Source organism: Chiloscyllium plagiosum, unplaced genomic scaffold, assembly GCF_037043375.1.
Source record: "Chiloscyllium plagiosum isolate Xiang-an unplaced genomic scaffold, Cpla_swu_hap1 HiC_scaffold_22, whole genome shotgun sequence".
NCBI lineage: Eukaryota > Metazoa > Chordata > Chondrichthyes > Orectolobiformes > Hemiscylliidae > Chiloscyllium > Chiloscyllium plagiosum.
This window is the reverse complement of record NW_028270160.1, coordinates 45,799,623-45,813,475: the sequence shown is the minus strand read 5'-3', so window position 1 is coordinate 45,813,475 and position 13,853 is coordinate 45,799,623. Positions and strand designations below refer to the sequence as shown.

The 13,853-nt window shown below is 38.3% G+C and overlaps 1 protein-coding gene across 1 annotated transcript in view; it reads left to right on the top strand.

The window, feature by feature from the left end:
- The window catches only part of LOC122561091 (myoferlin), a 227,388-nt gene that overhangs the window by 109,402 nt on the left and 104,133 nt on the right, over positions 1–13,853 (top strand). Inside the window, exons 36-44 of the mRNA XM_087999003.1 lie at positions 46–207; positions 2,249–2,414; positions 2,693–2,766; positions 3,353–3,409; positions 6,520–6,567; positions 7,343–7,351; positions 7,644–7,742; positions 9,496–9,621; positions 10,278–10,433. Coding sequence (XP_087855129.1) covers positions 46–207; positions 2,249–2,414; positions 2,693–2,766; positions 3,353–3,409; positions 6,520–6,567; positions 7,343–7,351; positions 7,644–7,742; positions 9,496–9,621; positions 10,278–10,433 — 897 coding nt within the window. The remainder of the gene's footprint in view (positions 1–45; positions 208–2,248; positions 2,415–2,692; positions 2,767–3,352; positions 3,410–6,519; positions 6,568–7,342; positions 7,352–7,643; positions 7,743–9,495; positions 9,622–10,277; positions 10,434–13,853) is intronic.

The following is a 13,853-nucleotide window of genomic DNA, read 5'->3' as shown; positions in this document are numbered from 1 at the left end:
TCGTCAAAAGGTCATCCAAGTATTTGAACTAAAATGTTGTTACAGATACTAACTTGGGGCTTGAGGAACATGAAGAGCTACCAACTGGCTGCTGTAGCGTCCCCAAGTCTCATTGTAGAGTGTGGCGGCGAGTATTTAGAGTCAGCAGTGATCAAGAGTCTTAAGAAATGTCCAAACTTCCCCACCTCTGTTCTTTTTATGAAAGTGGTATGTATTTGAATGTTTGATCATGCAGTTTTTAATGTCATTGACTTGTTACAATCTAATCTTTTTAAATATGCATATTGTTAGTGCACTTTCTTTTTAAAACACATTCTTGTGCCCGAGCAAGGTGTGTGAAATATTTAATTAGTATCTTACTCTATTTTAAAATTTTAAAATTATAGCTAATTGTACCACTTCTGCAGCAATGTAAGAATCTATATAAACTGTTTGTAATTACTTCTACTGGCACTGTGCGCAAGCTGGAATAAGCTAGCTAGATGCTTTAAACTTGTCACTTACAGCATGACATTAAAAGATAACTGTATAAACACAGCTTAAACTGAGGTGTTTACACCACTTATGCAAATTCCTATTTTGAACATACAATCAAAAAAACTCCTCTTTGAATTGCTTGACCCTTTTTTCTTTTCAAGTTATATTGGCAAATACACTTGAGAATTCAGTTGTTACTAGGCTTTGTCTCAATAGCTACATGTCCAATTTCATTGACCTAAGGTTCCTATTTTTGATTGTTTTGGCATGAAGATTTAAATGGATGCCAAATTAATTGTGAACTAAAATTATCAAGCAACTTCACATTAAGCAAAGGATATGTCTGGTTATTAGCTAGGGTCTAGTGTGCTGATCAAGTAATGAGGAATTCTAAAACAAAAATAGAAACTGCTGGAAAAGCTCAGCAGGTCTGGGAGTGTCTGTAAAGAGAAATCGGTTAACATTTCCGATCTGACCCTTCCTCAGAGTCCTCTGGTTGCTGTTCCAGCAACTTCGGTTTTTGTTTGATTTGCACCATCTGCAGTTCTTTTTGATTTTTATTTGTGCATTTATAATTGTTTAGAAACGTTAAAGAAATTAAAGTTCAAGTGATAGTTATTTACTATGCAAGTCTATAGGTGTAACTGTTAATTTTACACTGGATGAGTTAAGGGTTAGACTTTGAATTGTGTCCATCAGGAACTATGTTGTGAGTGAGGATGGAGGATATCACCAGCCCTGAAATCCCTCTACTCTACAGGTTCAAAATAAGACTACTTCCTGTTATTACGATAACTCTAAGTACCGTGCCTTTATCAGATATTAAACAAAGATCCATCAGTCAGGTTTCTTAAATACCTAATGGTTTATCATCAAAACAAAACTTATTGAATAAATATGCAATAATTCGTTTAACTTACACAGTGAGTAATGTAGAAGTAATACTTTTTCCTATAAGAATGCCCAAGATATATGCACACTTCAGGACGAGCAAATACAGATTTCTCTGCAGAGTTGCTTTTTTTTAAAAGCAAAACTCATTGACCAGTGGGTTATTCTTGAAGTCAAAAGGGTAAAGTTTACCATATTTCAAAGTCTATGTTGCTTTCATGTTTGCCTCTGGTCAAGTCAGCAATTGAACAGAGGTCTTGCAGGAACCACCTGGTCAGGAAATAAATCTTGAAGTTATTTCAAACACTCTTTCAAAACAAGTTTCATCTTGAGGTCGCGGAGCTTATTTTTAGAAACTGGAATGATCAGATGGACAGCTTGTTCTAAGCCAGCTTTCCTTCAGCCAGATTGACCAGCTTGGAGAGGCTCTTGTTCTATGTTCACAAAACTGCCTCAACAAGGTCTGCAGCAAAGCAAACAATTACCATTTCAATTTCGAGGAAGCTTCATTTACACAAAAAATCTCCAATACTCTCAATCAACTTTAAATTGCTTTTAAAGAAACCACTGCAAAGCTTGAAATTAATTTTGATTTGCATATTTTTTCAAGAACTAAGTTCTCCAATATTTGACATGATGTGATTACAGAATGAAGCCTAAGAGAGAATTGATAACACATCTGAATAGGTATCATGCAATTAAGATGTTACTGAGCACTGAAATTTTATAGCCACCTTATCTTGAATATAATTGTCATTCTTTGATCATTTTCAATACAAAACTGAATTTGTAGTGTAGCAAGTTCCATAAATGGAAGACTCTTGCAGGATGGACTAGATAAGAAAACCATGCTCTTGACATTTCTGATTTTTGGTTCTAGCTGCTTCCAAAAGAAGAAATGTACACCCCACCTATTGTCATAAAGGTGATTGATCACAGACCCTTTGGGCGTAAGCCAGTGGTTGGACAGTGCACAATTCAAACTCTGCAAGAATATCGGATTGATCCATATGCTGCAAGGCAGATTGTTGGAATGCAATCAAAAGGTTTTTCCAAATTTTATTGTATAGAAGTTGCATTTAATTTCTCAAGTATACAGAACAAATGTGGATTAATGTAGTATCATTCACAGACCGTGTTCTCCAAAGTGCTTTAAGATTTATGAATCATGTTTAAGTGGCGGTGTTGTGACAGCTATTGAGAGTAATTTCTCTTTAAAAGTATTGTCATGAACGAAATGTGTTCACTGTTGTCATGGCAATACCACTTAGTTCTAAGATTATTAGACTGATGTAGTTTTCAATTTGCTTTCTAACTTTGACAGCATCTCTACTTTCAAATGCTCGTGATTGTGTCATTGACATCGAAGATAATCAAAAACCACTCCTTGAATCACAGGTAATGTGCGCTACTTTGTTTGTGACCTAAAAATTTCATTCAAGGTTTTGATACTTAAAATAAGATCTCTGGAAGTTAATTTTTCCCACAAAGAGATAATGCACTGCCCGTGAGGACACGGCTTCATCAGGATCAAAACCTATTTGTGATGCAATGATTGAAGTAATGGCAAGCCACAGCAGGGTGTGATTTGTTTAAATTCAGTAATCCTTCATAATCCACCCAAGTGAAGTTCCATTCCATGTCTAATGTAAAACGTAAGGTAAATCGTGAGGCACAGCTGATAAAATCAAAGCTCTTTCTCCAATTTATTTCCTTAAATCAACCCTGAGTCGAATTTCTATTGGATACAATGGCCTGAAAGTTCACTTTCTTTTGTAAACTATGGATTGCAAGTGTGTTTCTAATTTACTAATGCTGTGTTTGTTGTGTTGCACAGATTACATAATGAATTTAGCAATCTATAATGTTTTATGGGTGATGAACATTTCAAAACTTTGTTGGTTGAGTGAGTGGTGTAGGTAAAAATATATCACTTGGCCAACCCCCACAAGATGAAACACTCACATTGCATTCTGACTTTCAGTTTATAGACAGTATGACCAAAGCAGTCATCAAAATGGCTTCTCCATCAGCACTGCATGTATGTATGGAAAGAGAGACAAAGATGACAATACTTGGGGTTTAGGTGGCTATCCTGGATTGTTTTCTCCCCCTGTGTGTTAAATGAAATTATGGGAGTTTTTAAGCATCTGCTACATTCATTTGCTTTACAATTAACCATCTTGACACATGAGCAATTTCTACGAGAAATTCTTGATTTCATGGATTAGAACATGGACTTTTTTTTTGTACAATGGACTTCCTCAGCGTTCACTCCATCCGTTCTCTCAAAAGCGCATCACGGTGAGCACTCTGTACATCTGAACGTACTTAGAATGTACTTCAGTTTACAACTACTTTTACAGCTAGCTGTTTGAGTGCCAAAGAAAAATAACTTCCAACCTGTTAAAAGATTTTAAACTTGAACAGCAATTTTTTCTAAAAAAAAGTGTATTTCAAGATTGTTTAGGTTTTAAAAGCTGGTAGCTCTGTCTTCTTCCTGGGCTAGCCATTTTGTTCTTTGCTCCCAACCTGCCAACTGACCCTCTCTTCCCTTTTTGTTAAAGGAAGAAAATGCCTTCAATGTCAGAAATAGAAATATCTAATAATTGAAAATGTTTTTAAAGTTAGGTTTTCTATCTAATTCTATCCTCATTCTCAGTTTTTAAAATTTATTTCTCACTTACTCATTTCTGAACTCAAACACTTTTTCCATTCCGTTTCCACCCTTTTGAAAGCACTGGCAGCTTGAGCTGTCGGGGTTTGGTGTAGGAGACAGAGTGAAAGAGCTCAGATGAAGATTTTCATCCATGCACCAGCTGGTGGGCTTGTGCTGAAGGTTACTGACAAAGTCAAGCTCATGAGTCTGTTGGAGACCTCTGTGTAGTCTGTGCTGCTGCAGGACAAGGACCATCAATGTTTCCAGCAGAGGTGGACCTTCCTCTACTATTCACTTTTTTTTTCATAACCTGAAGATACTATGGCCATTGGTGCTCTCTTACTGCCTTGATGCAAAAGCTAATTCAGGGGCTGTGTGACTGATGGACAGGCTGTAATTTCTAATCTATCAAAGGAACTTGATTAATCCTCCACCCAACCCACTTTCTTTTTTCTCCAAGTGATCTTGTACTGCATTCCAGATGAAGATTTAAACAGAGGTAAAATTGCCCTGTAATCCCAGAGGATTGTGGGGCAGCTCTGTCATTAGAGATGGCTGGTGAGTTTAATCCGAGGGTCACCATGCCTCTGGCAAGAGGCAAGGTTGAGAAAGCAGGGCCTTAATGGTGACTTCGGGGGTGGGAATTGAACCTACACTGTTGACATCACTCTGCATCACAAGCCAGTTGAGCTAAAAATATTGCAGAATTGGGGTCAGTGCAAATGATGTGCAGGACTGCAGAATTAGAAGTGTGGATATCTGTGGAAGGTTGCAGAGCTGAAGGTGACAGCAGTGCTATGAAGAGGTGAAGTCTAGAAGGGAATTGAAAACCAGCATGAGAATTTTTAAAATCACAATGTTTGTCTGTGGGCCAGAGTAAATCATTGAGCACTGGGGCGATGTGCAAATGGAGCTGGCTTTGAATTGAGACAAGGGCAGAAGAGCTTTGAACCGCAAGAGGCTAGAATGTGGAAGGTAGTCCAGACGTTCACTGGAATGGTTGCGTCGAGAGACGTAAATAAGGATTTCAGCAGTGAGATGGTAGATGTAGGTAAAAACAAGGACTGCAGGTGCTGGAAACCAGAGTCTGAATTAGAGTGGTGCTGGAAAATCACAGCAGGTCAGGCAGCATCCAAGGATCAGAAAAATCAGCATTTCGGGCAAAAGCCCTTAATCAGGAATACAGGCAGGAAGCCTGCAAGGTGGAGAGGTGGTAGATGTATAACAGTGAAAATGGACAGGCACGAATATTGGGTCTGCTTTAAAAGTGACAACAAAATTGCAGTTAGAGTAGCTTAATCTCCAGAATGTTAGCAGTCACTAGCTAGAGAAATGAGATTGGAGTGAGGACTGAGAATTTTGACTACGGTCGTCTGAGTATTTTGTTCTGTTTAATATTTTTATAGTTTAAATATTCAAGATGTGTGGGCCAGAGTTAGACCAAACAAATAGTTGGTGCATAAATGAGCTACATTTAGCAATATTGAGAATTTACATAACAGATTTAAGTCTGTTTGATCCTGAGTTCCTTGAGTTGACAGTTCTCAGCCATGGTGGTAATTGTATTCCAGATGTTAACTGTACTGTGTGGTCTTTACATTTCCATGGTGCACTGTCTAGGCTTGGGATCTGATGTAGGATCTGCATCTGGGACGTGATGAGCAATGAAATGAATGAGAAACTTGACCTGAGCTTTTCCTTCTAAATACTGTAGGTCATGAGGTTCAACTACAACTGGTTTCTCAGCTCAGATTTCCAGCCCATATCCATGTTGTTTGCCCCAGAATTTGGTTTTAATTTGATGGCTTGCTAAGAAACCCTTTGATTCCACGAAGGTTCCACGTTCGCTGGAAGTCAGCTTTTTCGTTTTCAATCCTTTCTATTGCTTCCTAACTCTGACCATGCGATGTAGCTTGGAACATTGTTTTAAAAAAAAAAATCCTAACGTGCACTCTTTGAGGTTGCGATTCTGATAAGGACTTTGATCCTCCAAGTTTTAATTCAAATTAACTTAATTCTGTATGGTTTGACAGGGGAGGGTTTGAACTTAGTCTGAGATAGCTCTTCACGTTATACATTGTCACATTTGAAGTATAATAAATCTCTGAAGGCCATTTTAACTTTTTGCAATAGACTTTCAGCTACAGGTTTTTTAAAAATGATTGTGTACTGTGAAAGAAAATTTCTAGTTTGGAACCCTATTAGGAATCCCACGGAGAACCAGCTATTGACTGACTCGACTATTTGTGATGGTAAAAGATTTAGTGCTGGCAAAACCTTTTTATCTATTCATGTACAGATGCAAATATTTCACTCCCAAATCTCATTTACATACAGTTGATCATAAAATCTTTTGCTTTCAAAGACACAGTATCTCCTATGCTAGCCTACACAGACCACAGGTTAAACCTTTGGCAAAAAAGTCGAACAAAGGCCATTTTAAACTATACAGCATTGTTAAAATCCTTATCTTTTCTTATAAAAAACTAAAGATGGTGCCCACTGATTCTGAAGGACTGGCTGCCTTTCGATCTTCCCAGGTATGTACAATGGTACTGTATTTTGAAGCTGTTAATCATTTAAAGACTGTGTCTTGACTTGTTAATAATGCTGTGTGGATTTAAAAAGTTCAGTGAAGACTGTGTAGGCTGATAGAACGGGATAGTGTCTCTAAATCCCGTGGAGGAAATTTGAAACTTTTGGATTTGAGACTGTGAATTGGTTGATTTCTATTCCATTCCCTGTCATTAAAAAAAAACTTTATGGAACTGTGCATGATCAGTGCATAAATTTGTATTGTAAGAAAATTTCTATTTTGGAATTTAGTGGCATTACTAACCAATACTTGTTCATTACATACCTTTCACCTTTGCATTGTACACAAGTCCTGTAGTAAATAGTTCTGTTTTATTCCTCCCAATAATTTAAAATCAACTTTTGATAGGAAAGAAAACTGTTAACTAAGATTAGAAGCTCTAATATGATTTTTATTTTTTGCACTGAATCATGACACCAGATTTGGCATGCGATCAAAGGGAGGAAATTAAACTGAATTAAGAATTAATCTTGGTGTAATTTCCTGATGAGGTATGTAATAAACACATGCTTTAGGAATTTTCTCTCGGTGGGAAATGCTGGGTTTATCCATACTGAAACCTTCTCTCCTAATACAGAAATTGATTCTGCTTTCCTACCTAACTGACATTTTAGCCATTTGAGTGAAAGAACTTTTTTTATCACTAATTAGATTTATCCTTCTTTCCTTTTCCATAATTTTCAATGTGACCTTGATGAATGGTTCGATGCTGTGAACAGGCTGCCAAGGTAAGGCTGATTTTAACGTTTGTAATTTGTTAAATGCAAGGTGCAGTTGAAACGGCACCCATTTGTTTCCATTTTTGTAACCGGTTTCAAGGGAAGTAGTAGCCATTGCTACTCAGAGGAACCTGGCTCCCAACCTGCGCACAGGAAAATGAATCGGTAATATTGGAATCTCTCGGATTGCAACAGTCCCACCAGGCAGCTGCCGTTAACATTTTGAGTGTAATGCCCCTGTGGTTCCTGCCTGTCACTTTGTGTATAATGCAATTAAGGAGGTTTTCATTTATATTTTTAGGAGGAAGAGGCGATCGATTGGTGGAGCAAGTTTTATGCGTCTATAGGAGAGCATGAACGGTGTGGCACTTACATCCAGAAAGGTTATGATACATTGAAGGTAATGTAGTTTTGTACTTTATTCTGTAATCTCTTTATTGCTTTAAGTATACTTTTTAATATGAATTGAAGTATTTGGAGAGAAAACAAATGAGACTTCCTACAAGCCCAACGCAGTAAAAATGATTTGGAGATGCCAGTACAAAGTTTTAAAAATAAATCACCACCAGGTTATAGTCCAATAGGTCTATTTTTTTTTTTTGAAGCGCTGCTCCTTCAACAGGTGCAACCATCTGATGAAGGGGCAGTGCTCCGAAAGCTAGTGCTTCCAACTAAACCTGTTGGACTATAGTCTGGTGTTGTGTGATTTTTAGCAGTGAAAATATTCCCACTTGCCTTATTGTTCTGTTTAAATCTTATTTCTCAATGTTGTCTTGGAGGAATGGCTGTAGTGAGAATTGAAATTGCAATGGTATGGTGTAATAATTTCTACAGAATGAACTGAGCTCCAGCATTTTGAGTATGTTTGTTTGAGTTACAATTGGAATGTGGAGCACCAGTCGTGAGGCTCTGTGATTTCATCATATGAAACAGTCCCAACTGATTTGTTGAGGGAAATGGCAAGTTTGATCACAATATGAAAAGACTTATACTATTGGGAGATTTTTTTTTTGGTTTGTATCAGCTTTAGTTTTTGTTTACGAGCAATAACTCTGTAGTCCAGAATTATGAATTCCACAAAGATGGGATTTGAACCCATGACCCAGACCATGAGACTAGGTCCTGGATGACTAGCCCAGTTAAATTATTACTTCACTGACATCTCCCTTTTTAAATTTTATTTTTTCTGACTGTAACTCAAGTGCTAAGTTGCTAATCTAGCTGCTTTCAACCACTTTCTGAATTGAGATGCTAGAGCCTGTGTTGACCATGATGGTTCCATTGTCCGATAACTCATTTGGACATGAACAGCTTTGTGTTTAGATTTTATAATTTGATGGACAGCTGCTTTGAAAACCTACATGGTCTCTTTGAGTATTTCTAATCAACCTGTTCAGTGATGTTATCTCTCACATGTCTGGAGCAGCTGGGACTTGAATCCAGGCATCCTGGTTCAGAGGTAAGGACTTCCAAGTCCATGCACAGCAGTGGCTGAAGTATCTGGAAGTGAATATGTCAATATGGCATCAACATGCGCAAACCCTAGGGGCAGCCATGGAGCTTAGTGAGCATTGCATTTATTAGAACATACCTTAATTGTACCTTCATTAAAAGATCATAGTCTGCTTACATTTCTGTAATTTTTCATGTAGCTATTTTGATGAGTTGCATCTCCCTTTTTAACTTTGCACCAGAGTAAAAGCTTTTACTAATAGTATAGCTCTGTTCCAAAATAATCCCTTGTGGAGGACTCATCAACACAAAGCTAAATGTTCCAATAGGAATTGATATGTTACCTGTTCTTTTTTTTAAAATCCTGACTATTGTCTCTGCCAGTTAGATTCTGAAAAGGTCTGTTTTCTGCCTTCACTTGAAATTGAGAGTGTTTGACATTTTGTATTGCCTGTAGACATGTAGCCGTCAATGTAATTAAGAGAGATGATTTTAAAGCTGACATTGCCTGGATATTTTAAGATTACACCTGGCCTGAACTGTTGCCAATAATCAGCCCCACGCCAGCTTGCATCTAGATAAGGTGACTTTGCCTTCCAGGCAAAAAAAGAAGTGGGACCGGTTGGTGATGAAAATTGCTTTTCGTGTGTGTATCACTCTCTCTCTCATTAAGTGAGTTTCCTCAACTTCCTTCACTTTAGGTGTACACCACAGAACTGGAGAGTGTTCCAGAATTCAAAGGCCTGACTGATTTCTGCCACACGTTTAAACTATTCCGAGGTAAATCAGAAGAGGATGAAGACCCATCAGTTGTGGGTGAATTTAAGGTAATGGCCTGTTCAGTGAAAGCATTATCCAAATCTCTTCTACACCTTGCACTATATCCTAATAGATATGCAGGACCAGCCAGAAATATTTGAAATCACTTTCCTATTTGAGAAAACACTCTCATAATTTTCAGGTTTATTGACCTTTTGAGAAATCATTAAAAAGATAGCAAGTTATTCCTGAAACTAATGAATTCTCTATCAAACTTTGTTTAATGTGACTGGTAATTTCATCTCTGCCTTTTAGAGTTCCCTAAGGGTTCAAAATGACAATAACTAATGTCCAAGTCCTCCTCCGATTGTGTGAAATATCTTTGCTTTTATCCCTTTACATACGCACTGAGACAAGAGTGATACTTGCAGTGCACAGTATTATGTCCCGCTGGGGTAATGCATTGAAAATCAAGGGACATTATTCAAAGTTGTCGCAAAAGATTTAAAAAAATTTAATGCAAGTTTGCAACCTTCTCCAATTTACCTGTCTTTTTAAACCCAGGCTGACAGAACAGGTTTACATTCATAAGGAATTGCTAGTCATTTTAAAAAAAAAAAAAAAATGGTTATTAACCTACAGGAAGAATCTATGGACTATATTTTTTATGCCCCCTTTGCTCTAGTTGATGTTGACTTTTGTTTCCACTGCATCTGTTTTGTAGGGTTCCTTCAAGATTTACCCTCTGAGTGATGATCCAAATGTTCAAATGCCCCCACGTCAATTTGCTGAGCTGCCAGATAGTGGAGCTCAGGAATGTTTGGTGCGAATTTATATTGTTCGAGCCATTGACTTGCAACCGAAAGACAATAATGGCAAGGTAAGAAAATAAGATGTCGCACGGTAACAAGTATATTAAATTTGCAGTGGTGACGCAAAAATCCAGTGGCTTCTCCAGACCCGGTTAGAAAAAAACAAGCCTGATCCCTCTTTCCCAGAGCTGCCTTTCTGCCTGTCCTCTTAGTTCCTGCCAGAGTCTGGCTGGGAAAGCAACATCAAAGTTCGCTTTTTATTTTGTTGTCCAAGGAGACAGCCAGCTTCTGAAGCCTTGTACAAAGTAACCATGACGATGAATGTGGTGATGGGCTAGATATCAGTGGGTTTGAGACATGGTTTCTCTCATTTGCTTATGGCACATGGGAGTTGCTGGCTGGCCCAGTGTTGATCGCCCGTCCTTAGTTGACCTTAAGTTTGTGATGTGCTCCTGCTACAGTTCATGTGCTGTAGGTCAACCCACAATGCCGTAAAGGAGAGTTTGAGGATTTTGACCCAAGGACACCGAAGAAATGATGATCTATTTCCTTTGCTGCCTTTTTTTTTCTGGGAATGGTTAGGTCTGCTGGAACATTGAGGTTTAACCAAACTTCTAAACTTGGGGCATGGTAACATTCAAGTCCTAATTTGATTGTTGTACTAAATAAGCCATTTTTAACAGAAGTAATAGTAGTTTTAAAAAGTTTATTTTCAAATCTGAAAAGGATTGACTTTGTGTTGGCATATACTGTCAAAGGCCTTTCTTGCACGTGGGTGTTGACTGACCTTGTCCATACTGATGTTCAGCTGGAAATAGGACCAGAATCCGTTGCATTTTTGCCCTACTCCTGCCTGCATATCACCCCCCATTACCATAGGGCATTGGTGTCAGTGGAATGTATTCATTATTGCCTCACTATGATCAGTAATCTTCGCTCCGGATTGAAACTGAACACTTTCCTGGTCTACATCCAACATAAGTGGAACAGCTAGTTTTGAGGCTCTGTTGTTTGTCTTTATGATGCCAGCTGATGATGACACTTCTACAAGTCCAAAAGTAGAGTGAAACCTGGTTTGATAAACCAGCAGTTTTACTTTTGCCGTGTTCACCATCATGGCCGCTCACTGATCATATTTGTAAGAGGCTGCCAGTGTACATTTAACAAAAGAAAATCAGTTTATTACATGCAAAAACATAAAGACACTAGCTGTGGTATGCTATACAGAGCAAATTAGAAGTCTCATTATATGCGTCAGAATATAAGATTCAACTCCTTTACCCTCCACAACAATTCAAACTTCAGCAAAATATCACCCTTTCCCCACTTGTTTAGTTGGCATAGCTGCAATCGGTGTCTTTTCGGCATATTTTGGATTCCCGCAATGTAACTTTTGTCTCTTCCTGAGATCCTTAGATGAGGTGCAAGTATATCTCATTGTGGGCGGCACGGTGGCACAGTGGTTAGCCAGAGACCCGGGTTCAATTCCCGCCTCAGGCGACTGACTGTGTGGAGTTTGCACGTTCTCCCAGTTTCCTCCCACAGTCCAAAGATGTGCAGGTCAGGTGAATTGGCCATGCTAAATTGCCCGTAGCGTTAGATGAGGGGTAAATGTAGGGGTATGGGTGGATTGCGCTTCGGCGGGGTGGTGTGGACTTGTTGGGCCGAAGGGCTTGTTTCCACACTAAGTAATCTAATTTAGTCCTTGACGTGTGTTCCTTAAAACTCTCATTTAACAATCTTGTGAGGATGTTTGTCTTTAAACACTGCTTAAAGCCTTTTGTTCCCAGAACTTTCCTAAGGAGCTAAGAAGTCTCTTGGATAGTCTTTAATTCTGCTTGACTATTTTGGAGATGGCTAAATTGCATTGATGTCGCAGACCTTTTTCTCTCTGAAAGAGCTCCTCATTGAAAGAAACTTATCCATGTACCTGTCTCCTTCTCTCTTTCTAAAGAGAAACTTTTTTCTGAATTTGTCAATCAACCTTGTTGCTAGGCAGCAGCACCTTTTTTAAAACCACATCACCTAAGGCCCTAAATTTCTCAACGTCAGAATTTTTAAAGACCTAGCAGATGCATTTGAACAAAATCTAAGGCAGCCTACACCACGCTCTGAATTCAAAATATAACTCAATCTACATCTTCGTCCTTAATACTTACAAAATGTATATGGTGCAAATGACTGCACATGGCTTTTTGAGTTTAGAACTAAATAGTAATCGCAATATATCCTGATTCTTCCCACATTGTTCCAACAAAGAATAATGGTTGGTATTTTCCCTGATTTTGTTTTAGGTTCTTTTAATTCAACAAATGACTCTTCTTTCATTTTAAAGACTTATCGGTTCACCTTTCCTCAGGGAAAATTAATTTGAAAGCGAGGCAACCTGAGGCTTGACCAATCTTGGCTGTTTTCTGGTGTAGTTGAAGGGAAAGTGATCAATTGCACCAGGATGAAATAATGGATATATTATCAGCGGTCACTCCTCACCAGCTCTTGTTGTGTGCTTACAATATTGACCCTTTGCAGGTAGTGCATGTTTTAAACTGCAGTTATTTTATGGCGAGGTTGAGGTGATTGCAACGCATTTAATGGGTGGACCACTTTTGCCCCAGCTCCCCCTGCCCCATTTCTTCCAGCCACTCCTTTTTCTAAATGTATCCCACTATCTCTCCCTACCTACTGTATAGCCGTTAGTTGCCCGACTGAGTTTCTGGTACTTGGGCATCTGTTCAGATATTTTTAATCAGAATCTTCAGGTGTGTTATGACATACCTCTGGTACAGTTGAGACTTGAACCTGGGTCTTTCTGACCCAGAGGTGGGGACACTATACTGCACCAGAAGAGCCCTGGTAACTATCCTTTACTAGAAAAGGAGCTAAATAATATTTCCAATTCCTACTGTAGAGATAACCCAAAAGAATGAGCTAGTGACACAGTGGAATTTTTAGAATCAAGTATTTGATTCCCAGAGAGAGTGATAACTTTGAGAAATACATCTTTTTAAAAATGACCCATGCATAGATCATGGAGAAGACTTCACTTTTTGACTGTGTTAGCAATAAACTAAAATAGCATCAATAAATCGCAGTACTTAGGAGACATACTTTTAACTAGCGCATACTGCTTCTCCTTAACAAAAATGAAAACCACATACCCTAATAATGCACTCTACCATTCTCCCCCAAGGTAAGTCTTGAGTCCAAATCCTGAACACATTCCACTTTAAACAAGGTCCATTTTCCATGTGATACCAGGATTAATCATCCGGTGTCCTTTTAAACTTTAGTTCTTTTCACTGAATCCATTTGTGCATAATCAAATAGATTTCCCACATTGCAAGGTTCCCTTTGGTTCTGTGGTTGATATTCATTTAAACTTCAAACCATCCCCATGGGGAATTCTGATCCACTGAAATTAAGTGCATAATAAAAATATCTATTAAAAAAAAAGAAATTAAGTGCTTAAAGCCTACCTTATAAAGTCT